The sequence below is a fragment of the Onychostruthus taczanowskii genome, unplaced genomic scaffold (genome assembly GCF_017590055.1).
Source record: "Onychostruthus taczanowskii isolate IOZ18803 unplaced genomic scaffold, ASM1759005v1 scaffold10, whole genome shotgun sequence".
In the NCBI taxonomy this organism is placed as follows: Eukaryota; Metazoa; Chordata; class Aves; order Passeriformes; family Passeridae; genus Onychostruthus; species Onychostruthus taczanowskii.
Window position 1 is genome coordinate 13,236,954 of NW_024496526.1, and position 19,813 is coordinate 13,256,766.

A 19,813-nucleotide genomic window follows, 5' to 3' on the forward strand; every position below is an offset into this window, starting at 1 on the left:
ATATTGTACTGTAGTCTCTTCCATCATGGGGAAAGCTGTTTTGGAAACCCTGACAGGAGAGAGCAGTGCCATGAGCTGCAGCCCTTACAGCTCCCATCATGTCACTATTTCTCCATGCACATTTGACTAGGCAGGCCGAAAGGTGTCTGCTTTCTGAGCTCCTAAAAAACACCTTCCCAGTCCCTTTGCAGGAACTGATATTTCCTTCCACCTCTCTGGAAGTGTTTCACCCAGAAGGAAACCACACACTGGGGGGAGGATCTGGAGCAGTGCCTTCAGGAGGGACTCATCTCGCGGTTCACATCCTCGCGTTTGCACAACCAGCTTCCCTCCGAGCACAGAGCACCAGGGATCCTGGACACGGGCACAGCACAGGGAATTCCCAGCACAGGGAATATCAATGTGGATTAACAGGGAAAACAAAAGCAGGAAGGTTCCCCTGCTCCGAGATGTGCAGCTTTTGGGATCTGCCACAGGTCTTGCCCGTGAGCAGCTGCCCACAGACTGCCCCTGGATGGGATCTGTTTGTGAGGCGCTGCCAATACCAGCTGAGCAGCAAGTACAGCCCTGTCCTGTCTGCTTTCATACTTCAGATATCCAACTGGTGCTTCTTCAAGGAGGCATTCCACCTACACAGCACCAACTGACATGAAAAACATTCCTGTCTCCTTCTACACAATTCTAGCACATTATTCTCCCACAAATACTTTCCAGCTATTACCAACATTTGCAAAAACACATTATTTCTAATGTAGCCAGAGCATATTTAATCAGATTTTTTTCAGGAATTGTCCTGCTTTACTAATGAAAACAAGTGTTTATTGGCCATAACCATCACAGCTATTCATGATGAATTCAAGTGTGACTGGCTTAAACCTGCTAAAGTGAATCTGAACATAAGGACTGGAAAACATTGGTCTCAGAGAATTCAAATGAGCAAATGATTTGCCCAACAAAGTATAAAATTAAGCATGAATTCTGAATTCCTAAGAATTCAGATTGTTGGCACTCCAACAACCAGTTCTTTTATCAACAAATATGTGTGTTAGCACTGGTGACTTTTAGAACTGCAGAATGGACCAGGAAAACATAACTAGTTTGTACTAGTTAAGATAAAAATAAATTATACTATCTGTCATTCTCAGAGTATCAGTTCCCAAAATTTCCAAACTAAAAATACTCTTGGTAATAATATAAAATACTGTAATTGAAAAATTGTCTCCTTGTTTTGATGGAGCTCAAATAGGAAAAATAAATCCATCAGCATAATTCAGGTCACAGACTGGAAAACTCCCTCATTTTTTAAGTTCTGAAATTTTACATCAAGAAAACTAAACAATTACCAGGATATCCAACTCTAATAAAACAGATATTTGTCTTTTTCAGAAATCTACTGAAAACTCCCCAAACACTCAAAATTAGCACTGCATGAACTAGAGCTTCAGTTAAGGGAAAAGACCGTTTTCTTAAAGCACAAATGAAATATTAAATTAAGGTTTTAAGACTGCTACTTCCTAAATCTTTAGAAGAGTTTAGTTGTTCTTAGCATGGGACCGTCTTAAGCTAATGGTAAAAAAAACCAACCAAACAACAAGAACAAAAAAAAAACCCAAAAAACAAACCACAAAAAACACCAAAACAAACCAAAAACATTTAAACCATTGAAATTGGCATTTTGCCTATATTTTAATTCAGAGTTTGATATTGGCAACCCTAAGCACTGCAATTTAGGACCTTGTGACCTCTGATCACAGAATACTCAGTGCAAAGTATTGCCCACACTGTCCTTAATCTTGCTCTAATGTTATAAGTGCTTTTTCTTCACCTTAAAATTAGTTGGTTTACCACTCTTTTCTCTCCAGATAAAAAGGTAATTGTCTCTTCAAGTGAATAGACAGATAATCTTATCAACAGTAAAACAGTTATCAAGTAATTTCTACAAAATTCATTGAATTTAGGCTGTAAAATGTATGTCATGTTGCTCTTATGTCAAATTTATTGAATTCTTTAAATCACTTTCAGTTCTTCTTGCTTAATGCATTCAGTTGTAAAAAAAAATAAATGTTTTAAAATCACTTTACTGGTGGGCCACTAATAAGGCAGCAACAACTGTCATAACCACTTTAACTCTCTAAAAATGAAATTATCTACCAAGAGAGACTTAAACAAAACCAAAAAATATACATGGAAAGAGCTTTTTTTCTTTTTTTAATGCCACAATTTATCATCAACTATGTGAATCCCCAAATAACAAAACAGGCTAAGTCATGATATGAAATGGATGCTTCAACTTTTTTCTCGGTGTGAAAAGTTAAGGGCCAGTTTATATTTTGATTATGCAGCTGAGATTCTGGCCAGGAAGGATCCACATTTGCAGTCAAAGCATCCTCTCACAAATATCCACAACTTATTAAAACTCTGACCTCCACATTTTTGTACCCATGATACAAAAATTTATAAATACAGATGGGGTCTCCTTCAGTCTACTGTAGTCCTAGAAGTCAATAATTCTCCACTAAATCTACAGTGGATTTCAGTTACAAAGGGCCAAAAACATCTTAAATTGTGAAACACAACAGTAACACAAGTGTTGTTCATATCTTTATGTCTGTTCTTATCACTGTAGATAAAAAATATCATTGTACATTTAAACAGGAGTTCAAGATAATGTCCATAACAAATCACTCTCGGTTAAAAAAGAAACAGGAAAAAAGGTATTTACCAACAGGATCTTTTTGATTCTGAAAGAGTATTTTGCTGTTGCTGCCATCCATGTTTGCCATGTTGATTGTGTTGCCATCCGTCCAGTACAGCTTCCTGAAGAGAAGAATTTACATATTTACAATATTGCTTTATGCACATAGTGTTTCCAGTGAGTCAGTAGTGGAAACATTCATCAGTTTACCAGACAAAGTGCACAACTAATAAATAATAAATAAAATAATAGTTACATGATTTAATCAGCATCTTTCTAAAGGAAGTATTCAGTCAAGATATTTTCAGTAAAATTTTAAAATTCATTCTTTTAAGTTTGAAGGAAAGCAGAATGGCCAAACCTAAAATACAAATGAAGAGCCACCTTCTGATGAGGTTTACTGCAGTTTGTTTATCACAACCATGGATACCTTACCCTTTTACTGGGTGAACTGCAAGACATTGGGGTTTGTCAATTCCATGGATGATTGAGGTTTTCAAGGAACCATCCAAATGTGCCACGTTAATTTGGGTTTCGTCAAATTCTGAGCTAATCCAATATAAATTACGGGATATCCAATCCACTGCAAGACCTCTGATACTCTGAATATCTGAAAAAAGGGAAAGCAGTTTATTTGATTTTCTTTCTGGATTATTGTCAGTGTTAGGGATGAAAAAAAAAAAAAAAAAAAAAAAAAAAGATTCATTTATTTTATGATTTGTTAACAACCCCGTGCAATATTCTATTCAGATGGATTTATTAACTAGTTGCCAAGAATTAATAATCTTTATGTTTCTTCCTAGGCCTGCTACACTAACAATAAGAACATGAAAATCACACTGGACATTCACAGCATGAAACCTATTGTCCCAAAAAAATTAATCAGAAACGCTGAACTTCTGCATTGTATACCTCTACTTCAGAAGGCATTTATTGCTCAGTGGCATTCTAAACCAATGCTATGCTGAAATTTAAAAGCCTCCTTTCTTCTTCACCTCTACCAGGGCTCAGTGCAGAGGATCTGGATTAAAACCACTGGTCTATAGCATAGTTCTGTAGCTCATAAGTACTTGTGACACTGGAGAAGTTCACTGGTTTTACTTTTGAAGGCTTTGAAGACTTCAAGTTACTCCCCTGCCTTCTTCAATATGGCAAAACATCTGTCAGCCAATGGGAAGCAGGGAATGACGTCTTTATTTTGTTTTCTTGCTGTTCATAGCTTTTACTTTTTGTATTAATTTGTTTTTTATAAGATAGACAAGACTTTTCTCACTTTTACCCTTCTGATTCTCTTTCCCATGAAGGAGCAGCTGTGGGGGGCTGAGGGTCACAGCACCATTATTACCTGAGGCAGCAAAACAGGAATATGATATGAGTGATTTGGTAACTTGATGGTCTTCCTTAGCAAGGTATTTAAATAAATGTCAATCTGTGTTAAAATCTGCCTGAAATACTGGGTGTAAAGTCACTGCCCCATCTCTAGGTACCAACACACCCCTCTGCCCTGAGTTAATAGTGGTTGGCATCTTTGTGGAGAAGGGAACAGGGCAAGGGTGATTGAATGATTCATTATAGTTGATCATTTATACACATCTCCTGTCAACTCAACATGGTAATTTGCCCTGACAGGATTATTGCCCTTGACAAACTGACATGGAAGTGGCTGAGGACTGCTTTGCAGGTCCATAAGGCTGAGCAGTGATTGGGCATTAGGAAGTTTGCCAGCATCACAGAATGCAGCCAAGGACACCAAACACACAGTCCTTAACCCATTTTAAATTGCTCCCCTGCCCTTCTGGATTTTTTTTTTTTGTTTGTAGGAACTAGTAAATAAGATTTTCATACTCTGAAAAAGATCTAAGCATGACTTGGCATCTTTGTGACACTGGCATAAGACTTCACCCAAAGAGACTCCCACCAGGATGTGCTCACAAAGCTTCTTATATTCTTATAAGAAGTATAAAAACACAACTGTAAGCAAATAAGATCGTTTACACATAATAAGTAGTCTTTACAATGTTTTAATGTGCCAGAACATTGTAATTTTCTCAAACTTATGATAAAAAAGTTACATCTGGAACTAAAACCAAAAAAAAAAAATCAAAGCAAAACAAACCAAACCACAAAAACCTCTACCACAGAAGCTACCATAATAAAAGGAACATGAAAGAACAGTATATTTCTTTTGGTTTCATTAAGTTCCATGACAAGTTCAGTGGTTTTTCTATAATAAAAAACTTTTTTTATTCTACTACTTTTTGAAAAAAAGCAAGCAACAAGTCCCTCTGTTGAGCACCTGAATACCTGACATAAAAATCCCTAAGAGGCAGCCTAAGCCTTGCTCTCATTACTGGGACTGAAAAACATATCTGATCGTTAATAAAGCTGTCTCTGAAATAGCAGGGGAAAAGAAAAAGTAGCCATACAAAATAAATTAATTCACAGTCTACAAAATGGGGAAATTGCCATATTTGTCCAAACATTTCCCAGAACGTGCTTACACAGAAGTAATTTCTTCTAAAGGGGCAGAGCTTGAACTATCAAGCTCTTCACAAGGGGCAGAGCTTGAACTATCTTTTTTCTGAAGTCCCCAGATAATCAACTATATGATTTATTTGTTCTCCAAGTCTTCTCTCCAAGAGAAGGTCTGATCTTACACAACTGAGCTATTTCTTTTCTCTTCTTCCCCACCAAATATTCATTTAACTGTTGGGGAACCAGAGTTAGCAAAATTTGCTTTCACATAGTCAGTTTCTCTTATTTTCAAGCAGGTAGGTACATTACAAAGTAGAACAACGAGTGCTGCCAGGAGAGGACTGACAGGGTTGGAAACAAAAACCAAATGTTACCAAGGACAAAAAATAGTTTTCACTTCAGTACCAGGGCTACTGAAACAGTGTTGAAGCAATCAGATATAGACTTTTTATTTATTAAGTTTCTGTGCTTATGTACATATTCTGTACAGAAAAAAACCACATTACACCAGTATCACCAAAATTACCAGGCTGCCATGTTGTGGTTTCACCATGGCCCCAAAGCTGAGAGATTTACATGGACTGGAAAGAGAAAATAACGCTGACAGAGCCAATTGCATTGCTAGGTCAACATAGGTAACCAAAGGACATTCCAGTGCAAAGCTGTGTCAGGATACTGGGCTTCTTCTGCTTTTTATCTTTATTCTTTCTACCTTCAAGACATTAATATCCTTTGTTTTACTACACATTTCAATCTTGCACAAAATCAATGCAAAATTACATCCCGATTTGTTTACATAAAATTGAATTATCAATCAATAAAGTGAACTAGTATCCTAAAGAAAATTCTGCTTGCTTATTGTTTAGATCAATTATCCAATACCAGGGTAAGTTTCACATATCAACAATCTTCATGTTCCTATTTTAGCATGCTCATTTCACTAGAAGGAATTATTTTTACTTAATGCTGTGCTGTTTACCTCTTGAAATGATGGTTTCTAAACCAGTCCCATTGATGAAGGCACGTTTGATGGTCTGTGTCTTCACATCAGTCCAGTATAAACGCTCCTCAGCTGCATCAAAATCTATGACTGTCACATCATCAATGTCAGGAACAGTGAAGGCTGTGATGAAGTTGAAATATGGGTTCTCTATGTCCACCCCTCTTATTTCTGAACGCCTTGCATAAAGAAGAAACTTCTTTCTTTCTGTTAGAAAAAGGGAAAATGTCATTCCTCATCCTCTTCACAACATCTCTAACAGAAATGGAAGTCATTCATTTGAGAGCACTTTACAAATGTGTAGATGACATTTATATTTGTGGTTAAACATCTCCAGAAAACCTGCAGTCTAGTGACACTTGAGAAATAATGTTACAGAGCATAAAAATCACAGGAAAAAATATAAGAATTCTATATATTGGACATTATTGCCACACCTTTAAATCAATCAATCTTATGAATGGTGAAAGAAAAAAACGTTGAAAATGTTATTTTAAACATTTCACCCTCTTTAGCCCACTCAAACAAATCCTGTTTCACCTGCACATCATAAGAGATATTAGCATTTGGTATCTCGGGTTTCAGATTCACTGTGAAAGGGAAGTTTTGCAAACTGCAAGTGTGTGTGTGTGAAGAGCAAACAGCGGGAACAAAAAGGGCAAATTGGTTGTTTTAATCTGCACCTCCACTAGTGAAAAAGAATGACAAATTAAAGGCAAAGCAGAGCTCTCTTTTTAATCTCAAAACTCTGAATGATTGGAGCAAGTGCTTGCAAATGAACAGTGAGACTAACTTTTACTGCAATATCCCTGACATGCCAAAATATTATTTTCTTTTCTATTTCTTGAATGTTATTAATCAACAGTAAAAAGGACAATTCAGTACAAGGTTTTATAGAAAATACACACAATTATTTGACATTTCAAGGGCTTTTAGAGCTTAAAAGTGTGTATTGCATTTTTTTAAATTAAAACTCCCCTGAAAGGATGCTCTTCTAATATTTACTCTTTGTTTTTTAATCCTTGAAAATGAAACCAAGACAACTCCAGAGCAGGTAGAGATTTAAGGTATTAAGCATCTTTTTGTTATTCAGCTTACCTGACTCAGAATGTTGGGAGGATGCACGTTTCAGTATAAAGCTTTCTGTTTTGCAGAGATAAATTTTATGAACACATCACACTCACCAGCAACACAAAGGAACAGCTGTGGCAGCAAATATCAAAGCACCACAGACCTCAACTATTAGAATAAGTCATCGATTCTCAAAAAGCAGCTTCTCTTTAAAACACACCATTAAAAAGCACTGTACAGATTTTATTTTTAACATTTATTTGTCCATTGATTCTAAAATCAATGCGATTGCCAGGCTGTGGGAGGAAAACTTACCATAACATGTTTTTTTGTCTGAAGAGAGTTTCATCAGGTGTGGACAGGCACAGGCAGCACTTCTGTTGTGATTGATCAGACACATGTGAGAGCAGGGACCCCTGCCCTCGTTGGCAGCACATGGGTTGGGAGCTAAAACAGAATCATTGAAACACACAACATGTAAAAACACTTGTTAAAAATCAAGGTTTGTCAAACAGCTGGGAGAAGGCAAAAATTCTCTCTGAAGACAAACCCAGACTACGTGATTAACTGACTTGTGCACTATATATATATATATATATATAATTTATATATATATAAATAAAATATATATCCACCCCCTAGCAATACCTTTAGATATATCTATCTATATAGATATGTAATTTTTCTTTTGTTAATACAGCCACAGTTTATAATTGCAACTTTAGGAAGCAACTGGATATAATTTTCCCAGGGAGATATTAATTTTGCAGCCTTTTCGTAAGATTTAAATCATACACGCCTAATCGAGACATGTGGGATTAAAAAAATGTCCATATGATGTGGACCAGAAAAACAGATTTAATTTTGTGAAAGCAATAGTCAAAGCTTAGATTATGAGATGAACTATGGCAAATTCAATTTTCTTCTTAATTTGATTTCCCTACTAGAATATTAGTTGGAAATCTAAAACAGAAAGAGAATCTGAAAGGGGAAAAAACCCAAAAAAACAACAAAACCGCAGCAAAGCATTTCTGCTTTTCTCAAAAAAAACCTCTCCTAAGTGTAGGTTTTCACAAGTTGCTTCCTATAGCTCACTGATTGAATAAGATGTGCTAAAATTGCTTTAAGGAGCAGGGGGAAAGCTGACCAGAGAGGACCCCCTTAGTCTTACAAAACCTGGAAATTGTTCTTATCGTCTTCATTCCTTGTTATAAACCCCAAAGCTCCAGAGCACTGCTGAAGAGACATTTCAGGCATAAACAGAAAGTAATGTTGATTCTTCCTTTTGTAAAAAAAAAAAAAAAAAAAAAACCAAAAAAAAAAAAAAAAACCCAACAACAAAAAAACAAACCAACAAAAAAAACCTTTGAAAATTAACAATGATGAAAAAGGGAAGTGGGATTGACTGACTCAAAAACAAACTTATAATTGACAAAACCAATTAGTGTAGAATATATTCCTCTAACGTTGTGCTAGGCTGGAGTACAAGTAATTAGATAACCACAGCAATATAATGTATGAATTTCCTTAACAAATAAATTTAGCTCAAACTCAAGCACTACAATTTAAGGACAAAGCTTGCCTCATTGAACCATTCTTTTTTCTACTAGTGCATGCTTCCTTAAATTTATCCAGCAGTTCCTGCATTCTTTAACTACATACTTGTCTAACTAGTACTGTGGGAAGAAAGAAACTTTCAAAATCTTGAAAAAGGTTAATTGCAATTGTAGTCATGATTCTATTAAAAAACAAAAACAAAAAAACCCAAACAAAACCAAAACAATAAAACAAACAAAAACCCACACTCACAAAACAGGCTTTTACTATTTTCTTTAAAATCATCCCATTTGCCCCTTTAAGCACTGTCAGCACAGGAGGCCACTCAGCCTTTCCCATGAACTAAAAATTAAGAATATTTATTTAACATCACTTTTATCAATAGGAACACAGAGAAAATCTCGGTGATCTCTTGCAAGAAGTTCACCATTTCATGTGGTAGACAAAAAAAAAAGAAATGTGAAGTTGAAGAAAAGATACTGAAGTTAACAAGGCACAGGGAGCCTTCCCAATTATGAATACACTATTAGTAAAGACAAGTCATCTATCCCTATGAAATGCACATCAGGAACACAACACAACTTAGAGTTTTGAAAATATTGTGAAGGAGATCACAGAATCATTTACGTTGTAAGAGATCACAGGAAAGCAGCTAGAGATTCAACCTCCTCCAACTTTTTGGCATTTTTTCCACAGGTGCTACAAGACTGTAAAAATCTAGTTCTGTTTTTTTGCAGAGATGCATTTTCTTTCATTTATTTGCCAATACAGAGTGGTAATTTCTGCGGAATTTCAACCTCTGTGTATGCATACAACCGTCTGTGACAAGGATTTACTTTGAGCCTAAGAATAATTAATCCCTGTATTGTCTTTCCATGCAAGCAGTGTATTATAGAACGAAATTTAAAAAGAAGAACAGACAGAAGAAAAAAATAAAAGACATGTTGGTTAATGATTATTTTAAAGAGAGTGTTATAGTTCAAGTGTGCTCCAAGCATCCAGCAAGAGGAGTCAGTGCAATTTGTGTCCTGTTCACATCACAGCTCCCTCTATATTGCACAGAACACAAAGTTGGTGGGAAAAGAAGTGTTATAAAGCAGATGTGTTTGTTTCCACATGAGTGAACAACTCTAGGAGCAAAGTACCATCATCTAAACATTACTTCTAGCAACACATATTTATGGGTTCCTTCCATATTCACGGAATAACAGCTAAGCCTACTCTTTATTTCCTAATAAAAACTAATTCTCCTGAGGGCACACTGTTATTGCTCTAACTCTCAAAAATTTGGCTTTTTTATTTTCTTGTGCTCATTCTAACGCTTCTATTTCTATTGTGAATAACCTCATAAGAATTTGTTACTCACCTTTCCTGTGCCATTTATGATTTCACAAACTGCCACCATACAGAAGCCTGTCTATAAATGGTATTTCCAGCAGCATCAGCCAACCTGTCCCCAGAGCAAAACCTGTCCCATCCTCTCGATCAGCCTGTCAGGCTTTCTTGATGTGCTGTATATGATCTGTATACAGTATTCCAGCTGTGGGAATGATATGGATTTATACAGCATCACAGTTCACTCCCTCTGCTGCTTTATTCCTTTCCTAATCATTTCCACCAATCTATTTTCCTTTTGATCACAGCAAGCCACAGAACTGGCATTTTCCCTGACTGGACAGCCTTTTTCATGATTTGATTGATTTCCAGTGCTGATTGCTTGTCAATCTCTTTGTCTCACAGTGCTGTGCACAGGTGTACACGTCAGTGTTGTCACATTGCTTCTTGACTGCTCTCTAAAACTTTATTTAAACAAAATACGTATTTTTCTTGACCAGAGACCCTTATAAACAGCCCCCTCAAACATTCCATCACCAGCTGACAAATGAAAACTTACTCTGACAGCCTCTCAATATGCATTTCCTATGGCTAACTTATGCCCTGCATTAACTTCATACTGAGCTTGTCCCTTCATGGCACCTGATTTTAGCAAGACAAAGTTTGATCTTACACTTTAACAGTGCACAAATGTTTGAATTCTGCCTAAACCTTCAAATGTCTGCACTACAGTCACATCAAAAGGTGCTTTCAGATTGCTGGCAATTGATTCCCACTCCTATTTAAAACCAGTTAGAGATCAAATCCTCTGCTCACTGTCAATACCTCCAATAGAATTGCTTTTCCTAAGGCCAAAGTACTCAGCCAAGTTAAATCTTTGTACTGCCTGATTACATCTGGTTATTTTAACAGCAATCTTTGAAATTTGCAGGTTAGGATTGATCAGATGTTTAAGTTCTAAAGCAAATATTTATTTCATCTAATCACTCTGTTTCAGTTTTTAATCGTTCATTTCAAAAATTAGTCAGTAGAAAAATTTACACATTCACCATGAAACTGAATGAACAGGAATACTCATAGAACAAAGCACAATTCTTGATAAAGCTTAGAAAAAACATGTTATTATATATATAAAAATATAAGTAAAATAGTAATATACATTTTTTGCATTATTTATAATACAGATACCAAACTTTCTGCTCATTTTGAAGTAAAAAGAGCATATACAAGGTTGAGATATGATCTCAAAGTAATAAATTTTTTTAGTTCTCCCCATTTTCAGCTACATTTCTGTAAGGTTTATTATTTTAAACAGCTGGCAGTCTGGGCCTCAATAGACTATTGTAATAAGATAGTGCTATGAAGTTAAATGTTCTTCATTTTATTAATTACAAAAGAGCCCAGTGGCACCAATATGCTATACTTCTTATTGTACTGTTTGTCCTGATTTCTAAATAAAAATTTAATCTGCAGAAAGAAAAATAATGCCATAGCCATGTTTGGTTTTTAATTTTAATTCAAATTAGTACCTTGGAGAAATGGAAAAAATAATAAAGGAGAAGTGTGAGAAATGCACAGAATTGCGTTTTCAAGCTGTGATCCTTCCAATGCTCTATATTTACCCCTCTTATCACCATCCTCAGTAGTGCACTGCTACAACTTCTTGTGAATAAAATAGACCTTGTTCTTTACAGCAGGTGGATTTTTAAAAGACAATGATGGTTGAAAAAAAAAAATTAAAACCTTCCTAGAAACCCTGCGTTTGCCATCTTAGCAGCACTCCTGACACACAGTTTTGGTTCTGGGAAGACAAGTGGGGCTCAAGCCCACATTCCTGATTATTCTGCATTAGGGGAGAAGCTTCCCCAGTCCCTGTGGTTTGCTGAGAGCTGAACTTATCATCCATATAAATATCTCACTTTAACTTTGCTACCTTCAATTAGCATCTGTCCTAGATTGACACAAATGAAATGGCTTTAGGCTAGGAGAGTTTATTTAGCTCTGCTCTACTTCATTTCAATCAAAATAACTTCCTTGATATATATATTAAAAGCTAATAAGCTTTCGCCCACGTAGGTGACCCAGATGGAGATGAAAATGCAAAATGTTCATCCTGCAGTGCTCTACTCACACTGACAATTTGCAGTGTAAATCTACTAATTTTATTTTAGGATTCTAACGTGCACACTGTCTTGTTCATTTATTGCAAAATAGCTACAAATTGAAAGGAAAATTTAACAAGCAATCAGGCAGTATCATCATTTCTTCAGCTCAAATAAAAAGGTACTGCAGATTTGAAGTAAAAATAAATAAATAAATAAATGTTCCTGCTGCAAGACAGTAATTTAGAGCAAACCCAGAATGCCAAATGTAAATCAGAATCCAGTGCTTTCTACATCATAAAATAAAAGCTGCAATTACACAACTTGATCCTTGAACTTCTTGATTTTGGGAAAAAAACAACTGAAGACTTTTCTACAGCTTTTATTGCCTGGGGGCCAAGATATCTGTGACTGTGGAATACTGCCTGATGTCTCCCTAGGCTACAGAATCCCTCTGAAGATGCTGTCTGGCCCCAGTCCAAACAGAAAGGAGTTGTTCTTTTTCTGAGAGCAAAAAAAGGCAAATGGCAACTCTCCTGCCACTAGAGAAACATCAAATATGGAACACTGTTCCTCAAATCCCAAAGTTAAGAGCGATCAAATTAAAAGAAAAATTGCCAAATTAAAGAAATGAAAAGAAAATTGCCAAAAGCCCTCAAACAAACAAAAACACTCAAAAACCTGAAAGAAAAACAAAAAAAAACCCAAAAAACCAAAAAAAAAAAAAACAAAAAAAAAACAAAAAAACCCCACCAAAAAAAAAAAAAAACAAAAACAAAACCCCAAAAAAAACCAAAAAAACAAAAAAAAAAAACACCCAAGGGAAAAAAAATCATCCACATTTGAAAGGTGTGTGCAGAGATGCATATTTACTCCACTCTTATTTTAACTGTCTGAGCACACATATTATCTTCAGCAGAAGTCAGACAGCTTTTAAGAACCCTGCTCCAAAAAGTAAATTCTGAAGAATAAGGGAAATAAATGCCTTATTTCAGTGATGAAGTCCAAGAGACTTGACATCCACTGAAAACCTGCAACATTAATCTTCAATATACATTCTTTATTATTTTTAAATAAAAGCATGAGAAAAATGAATCCTGACAATTTGTGTCATATATTGAGAGGTCACAGTTGTCACCACACTTGGACACACTCCCCAACAATGAGTGGTATTCATTGCTTTTCCTTTATTCCATGTGAGGACATTGCTCAAATCCTTTGCCTTCTAGTATGCAGTGGAATTTTCCTTGCTGGTACTCATTTACATTAGAGCTTTAACCATGGTTTTCTATATATAACTTATGCAGAACTGGGTTCCAATATATTTACACTTTCCAAAATTGTCAGGATTTGAAGTTTCCAAATCAAGATTGCTCATAACCTACTAACATAAAAGTCTAAGTTCCTTACAGAGAACTACAAACCTGGATGAGGAAAAAAAAAAACAAAATATAATTTCTCATTATTAAAAAAGTAGAAAAAATCCCCAAGTACTTATGAGATAAATTCTGAAATAGTCTTAACATCAACTTCTTGCCAGGAAAGTTGAAATTTATCCAGAGAACATGGAAGATTCTAATTGGTGGTCATCCTCCAGTGGTATCTTTCACTTTCCAGTATTTCTCTATAAAATATTCACTGTCTTTTGTTATATCTTACAAAAAAATTAATACTGGGTTTTTTTAGCATTGCTATTTTGCGTGGTACATCCTAACCTATACATATATATATATATATATACACACACATATATATAGTTGTAGCCAATAAAAACTTCTGCCACGTGAATTGTAAGGTTTTTACTTGATCCAGTGCTGCATACAACAGTTCCAGACAAAATAATACACAGATATTGATGTATAAAAAGAATATGGATTTCCCCCCTCAGAGGAGGAATATTTAATTATTCTACTAATAATCCAGATATTTATATGTAAAAAGAATACTTATTCCCCCCCCTCAGTAATACATTATTGTATAAATATTCACCTTGTGGCTGGCGACTCGGATGATAAATCTGGAGATCAAATGGCTGAGCACTTGTTTTTTGTATTACACTGACATTTTGGCCAGTCCATTTATTGGCTTTGGCGAGGGTATTGGTCCTCCAATCTGTCCAATAAACTTCACTCCCATACAAAGAAACAGCAAAAGGGTGAGAAAGATATTCGTGACCCCGTATAATCTCTATCATGCTGGTTCCATCATACAATGCAGAATAAATGGCATCCGATCTACAAGACAACCCCAAATTTAAGATTATGTGAAAATAAAATAAAAATCACACAACCATTATGACATTGGGCAAAATGTGTAAAAAACTTACTTGTAAGAGTGGTAAAACCAAAGAATTTTTGTAATGCAATCATTAACTTTATAAAGTTCTTATTATTCATTTAACTAGACACATTAAATACTTGTTTGTATAATGCTTTAATTTACCTCAATGCTGTGAGGAATGCAACAGAAAACTCAGTTTTCTTTCAGATGAACTTTAAAAATAATGAACTAACTTGGGCCTTGCATAGATGAGTGTCAAGGAGGACACATGGAAAGGCACAGAGAGCCAGGACCATGGGTGATCCCACAGCTGGCAGGGAAATTAAATCAATGTACATATTGTACATGTGCCTGCCCAGGGCTCTTCATGTCCATAACTCATAATACCCATAACTGCATTCCACTTAATGCAATTCTCATTTCTGCATGGAGGAACGAGGACTTCTCAGTGACAATAAGGATGCTGTGAGCACTTCACCTGGCATCTGTCCACACTATTCTTTTTTCAAAGTGATCCACAGTGAGGCCGTTGGGCCAGGCTCCAGTGTCCATGTCCTTGTAGATGATTTTCCTCTCTGCTCCACTCATGGAAGCAGACTCAATGCGAGGGAAATTTGCATCCCAGTCTGTCCAAAAAAGAATTCTGTTGAGAGGAAAAGGAAAAGAAAGGGGGATAGAAAAAAATATTAAAGCATGAAGAAAAAATCTGAAGTGGTTTATGAGACAACAGTTGGAAAAAAGGTTGAACCATTTACATACTTCAAATGAAAGGATTAAACATAGATCAATTTGGGTCTCTATATAAATTCCTTAGGGTAACATGGAGGTAATATCTCATTATTATTTAGAGCCATAATGAAAATAGAGAACTTAAAAAAACCAAAAAAAACCTAGAGGTTTAATAGCATTCCCTTTTCCATGTCCATTTACACAGTAGCAGCTTGTCTTGTCTTTCCTCTATAATTAGAAACCCAGCTCATTAAAAGAAATTATAATTAGAGCCTTTGAAAGCAATCCACAGACAGAAGGATGAGAAGGGGAGAATGGGAAGAAAGGTGATTTGAGGTAGCAGGGATCAAGGAACAGGCTAAACAAGAGATTTTCAGCTACTCTTAAGAGTGTTCTAATGAAGACCCCTGGATTTTGGTATGTCACTAACGAAATTTATACAGATTAGACTTGCTAAGAAAACTTCAAAGACAGGTTTTATTGTTGTATCTCTCAGTTTTGTACCGTCTCTAATGTTTTTCTAATAAGGACAACTTTCATTGTTATAACCAAAGAAGTATCTCGTTAATTAACAGAAGCAGCATCACCAAGAAGACAAGAAAGAAACCCTAACTGTTCTTAGATTACTGAATTTTCAACAATGCACAGACTTGTCAAAGGAAAATTATGCTTTTAATAGGGAAAGCTTGTGGTTAGTTGTAAAAAGTTAATTGCAAAGAGCCAGACTGCAACAAAACTTCTGACAAGGTTTTGTATTTCCCACTACAAGACCTTCAGCCTTGGCAGCCAGGAAGGTTCACAGGGGATGTTTTTATCTACAGATGTTTGTTTTGCACACATCTGTATGGGTGAGAACAATTGCTCAGCCTCACTGCAGGCTGGAGTGCAGCTCTGCCTCCACTGGGATACAGGCTTTGTGCACTCCTAACACAACCCTTTTCCTTGAAATACCAGTGTTTATTCATATTTGTTTGTGAAAGGATTGAAGAGCTACTCCTCTCTATGTTTAAAGATTTTTTCTTTGTCAATTTCTAACATAATGTATCATCAATTGCTTCTGGCTCTTCAAAAGGCAGATTAAGTCTTCAGTTTCAAGAAGAGTGGTGATTAGATTTTTTTTTACCTCCCAACCATTTAATTTGAGCAACTTCTCTGCCAATTTTTCTGCCAACAGGATGCCTCTTTTTAAAGATCTTTATAGATAAGCGATGCATTCTGTAAATAAGCTTTCTAACAGCTCAGTTGAGAGGGCAAAAGCCTTAATGATTAAGGCATATACATTCTAATTCACAATTTAGATTCCAGAATCTAGAACCTTTATCAATCCTTATTTTTTTATTCACAGCTTTGCTTCTGAGAGAAATATTCAGTGAAGACACATAACAGACCACAGCAAATTCTTAAACAAAATTAAATATCATGGCTTTGAAAACAGGTCAGTTGTGTTATTTTGGCCACATTTAATTTGTAGTTGGTGGCTTGTAGGTTTTGTTGTGTTTTTCTGAATGTTTTTGTTTGTTTGGGGTTTTTTTCCCCTCTCTGAAAGAGCAGTAATTTTGGGAAGAGGCTGGAACTATTGAATATACATAATATTCTGGTTGATAGCATACCCCTAATGAATAGGTAGGAAAAATACTGACAGGAGCTGGCAAGCATTATCTCCACTTTGAGATGAAAACCAAACACAAAAGGCGGCATTTACCTCACCCAGCCATTAGGCTGCCAGCAACATCTAAGTTGTATCTTTATAGTCCCACCAAAGAAAAACACACACAAAAAAAAAAATACCAACAACAACAACAAAAAAATCCCCAAACAAATAAAACAAACACAAAAAGGCAAAACAAAATACAAAAAAACTGGTCTCTAAGTGAGAAGAATCACCTAGATCTGTCCATTAACCACACACAAATGTTAGACCAAACATTTCAGTTATTATCCACATTGAAAAAAAAGAAATGAAACAACAACATGGCAAGATAAGTAATTTGCCAACAAAAAGATCCCTGTATCTCCTGACTTACTATTTTTTACTCCTTTTCATTTAGGAGAAACCACAATAATAGATTCTTTATTATTCAGATTAGACTTTCAAGAACTATTAGAAACTATAACTCACAAGAAAAAAGGAAATGAAACAAATAATGCATTTAAACATTTTTAAGATAATTTGCAACAAGAAAAAATAATGCTTTTGTAATTTATGATTACCCATATCTGGGATCCAAAGCAATAGCCCTCGGGTGCTCCATAGCTCCAGCTATTAACGTTGTCCTCAAAGTGCCATCGAGTTTTGCTACTTCAATTTGGTCCAAATTGCTGTCTATCCAGTAAATGTTTCCTGCTATCCAATCCACAGTCAGACCTTCAGGAGTGGCCAGGCCATGCTGCACCACAACCTCAATGGCACTAACACCTTAAAGAAAAAGGAAAAATAAGAAAGAACATTAAAAAAAATAAAAAAGAGGAAAAGAGATTCTTAAAAACTAATGTAGAGACTGGTAGAATGAACATGGACATACAACTTTATCAGATATTCTTGGAGTAATTTCTGGATTATTTGTGGTTTGTCTTTTAGATCAAAGCATTGGAACATACACTTCAGCAAAGAACATTTTGTAGAAACTCTTTTGTATATATTATGAAGTTATATTGAGTTATAGGCCATCATTATGTCACCAGCGCAAAGAAAAAGTCTTTCTGGATGCTATAAAAATTTGAAGCAGAATCTTTCACCTAGTGAGGGGAGCTAATTTATCAGACATCCAATAAATTCTTCTACTTTTTAAATAAGGTGAAGATAAACTGCAAAAAAAATGAAATAAATCAATATTGCACTCATTGAACCAGAAAGAAACACCAGTTCTTTGTATTTGCTCTTTTCTTCCCCTTAGAGCATACCGCAAAAAGATAGTTCGATAACAAAAGTCTTTTTCTGCCTGGAAATGAAGTACAACCTTGATATAGGCCTTGTGAAAGGCAGAATGCCATCATAAATTCTGTTTCTGAGAAAGGCAGCTCAGTTACGACTGACCAGGTCTCACACCCTGTAACTGCAGGTGCTCTAACTGTTAAGGAAATAAAGATTCAATCCATACCTCCAGTATCAGAGAGCTTCCCTCTGTAAATTTTGTCCTCCACCACGTCTGTCCAGTACAGTAAACTCTGACTGAAATGAAAATCCAGGGCTATTGTGTTTCTTAAACCAGGAACTAAGAGGCTGTAGTCACGCTTGTGAAGATCGATTTTTCTGATCTCGTGTCGAATAGAAAAAATTATGAAAGCCTCAAATGGATCTGGAAGATGAAGATTAAACATTTCAAAGGAATAATAAAAAAAAGATATTGCCACAAATTGATATAAATGACAAGTGGAAGGTGCACAACAGAATACTTTATCAGGAGAAAGAAATGATTAAAACAATTCAACGTTTGATAAGGAGTCTTTCAATTACTTTTTCAGTCCAACGGACTTCTTAATTCTCCCTTCTAGCATTATCTTTGATCCCAACTAGAGATATTAGACATTAAATTTGGGAATATTAGACTCAACTCTTGAACTGTCTTTTGTAGCTATAGCATTACAAGCCCATAATTAGAGCTTTAAAAAGTCAAATTTAAAATCTGCTTCTCAAAAGGTTAGAAAAATGAAACCATTAAAACATACATTGTTTCAAAAGCCAATCAGCTGAAACCATTTACTAATACATAAAGTACTTTTTGAATATACAGTGTACCTTGTGTTCTCAACTGAAGTGCATTGGAACTAACAAGCAAGAAAATGAACATTTGATGTCATGTCATCACAAATCCATCTACCAGTGATTTTCTCCTTCCATTGTTAATGAATTAATGCTAAATTATTTGTGCCAGTGAGTTGATATCAAAGTGCACAAAAATATCTGTAAACATGATCAGCATTGGTCAACCATGCCATGAAATTGATTTTCTCTTTTATTATAGTTCTTACAAGGATCAGGAAAGGTTTTCAAGCAAGGAGTTGTGTTAATAAAACAAACAAGGAAGACAAAAAATTGGATTCTATAAACTGTTGAATCAACTCACTATATCCACTTTGATAAAGATATTTTTTTCCCATCAAGCCTTTTCTGTGGGCAAGTAGTTGTTCCCCCCAAAACACTCTGAGTTCCTTCTCCTAGAGTGAAACACAGATTATACTGGGAGGTTTGCTTTCCATACAATTAGACTTCTTTATGTAAAAGATTAATGGCAGTTTATGGCAATAGGCAATATTCCTTCTTCTCAAAGCTCCTGAGAGCTCTGAAAATACCCAGTTCATCTCTTCTCATTCACTTGAACATTTCCTCCTGCAGCTCCTCTTCTCCTGATGCCCACTGCACACAGATATTAAATCATCTGTGATGTTTTAGGCTAATCAAGCACCTCAGCAGAGCTGTGTTTCTGCTCTTGAAGCACTGGTTCACAACCTGCCTTGAACTTTCCCCACTACCCTCCTGTCTGTTAAAGCAATGAGAGACTTTCAGCAAAGCAAATTATTCAAAACTCTGCAGTGGTTAAATAATTTAGTGCAGACCAGGATCACTGATAT

General features: G+C 35.6%; 1 protein-coding gene across 1 annotated transcript in view; it reads right to left on the reverse strand.

The window, feature by feature from the left end:
• The window catches only part of LRP1B (LDL receptor related protein 1B), a 290,821-nt gene that overhangs the window by 158,379 nt on the left and 112,629 nt on the right, over positions 1–19,813 (reverse strand). Inside the window, exons 21-28 of the mRNA XM_041406020.1 lie at positions 18,343–18,540; positions 17,456–17,660; positions 14,994–15,158; positions 14,225–14,469; positions 7,557–7,688; positions 6,150–6,377; positions 3,131–3,305; positions 2,723–2,817 (exon numbers count right to left, since the gene is read on the reverse strand). Of these exons, the coding sequence (XP_041261954.1) occupies positions 2,723–2,817; positions 3,131–3,305; positions 6,150–6,377; positions 7,557–7,688; positions 14,225–14,469; positions 14,994–15,158; positions 17,456–17,660; positions 18,343–18,540 (1,443 nt within the window). The remainder of the gene's footprint in view (positions 1–2,722; positions 2,818–3,130; positions 3,306–6,149; positions 6,378–7,556; positions 7,689–14,224; positions 14,470–14,993; positions 15,159–17,455; positions 17,661–18,342; positions 18,541–19,813) is intronic.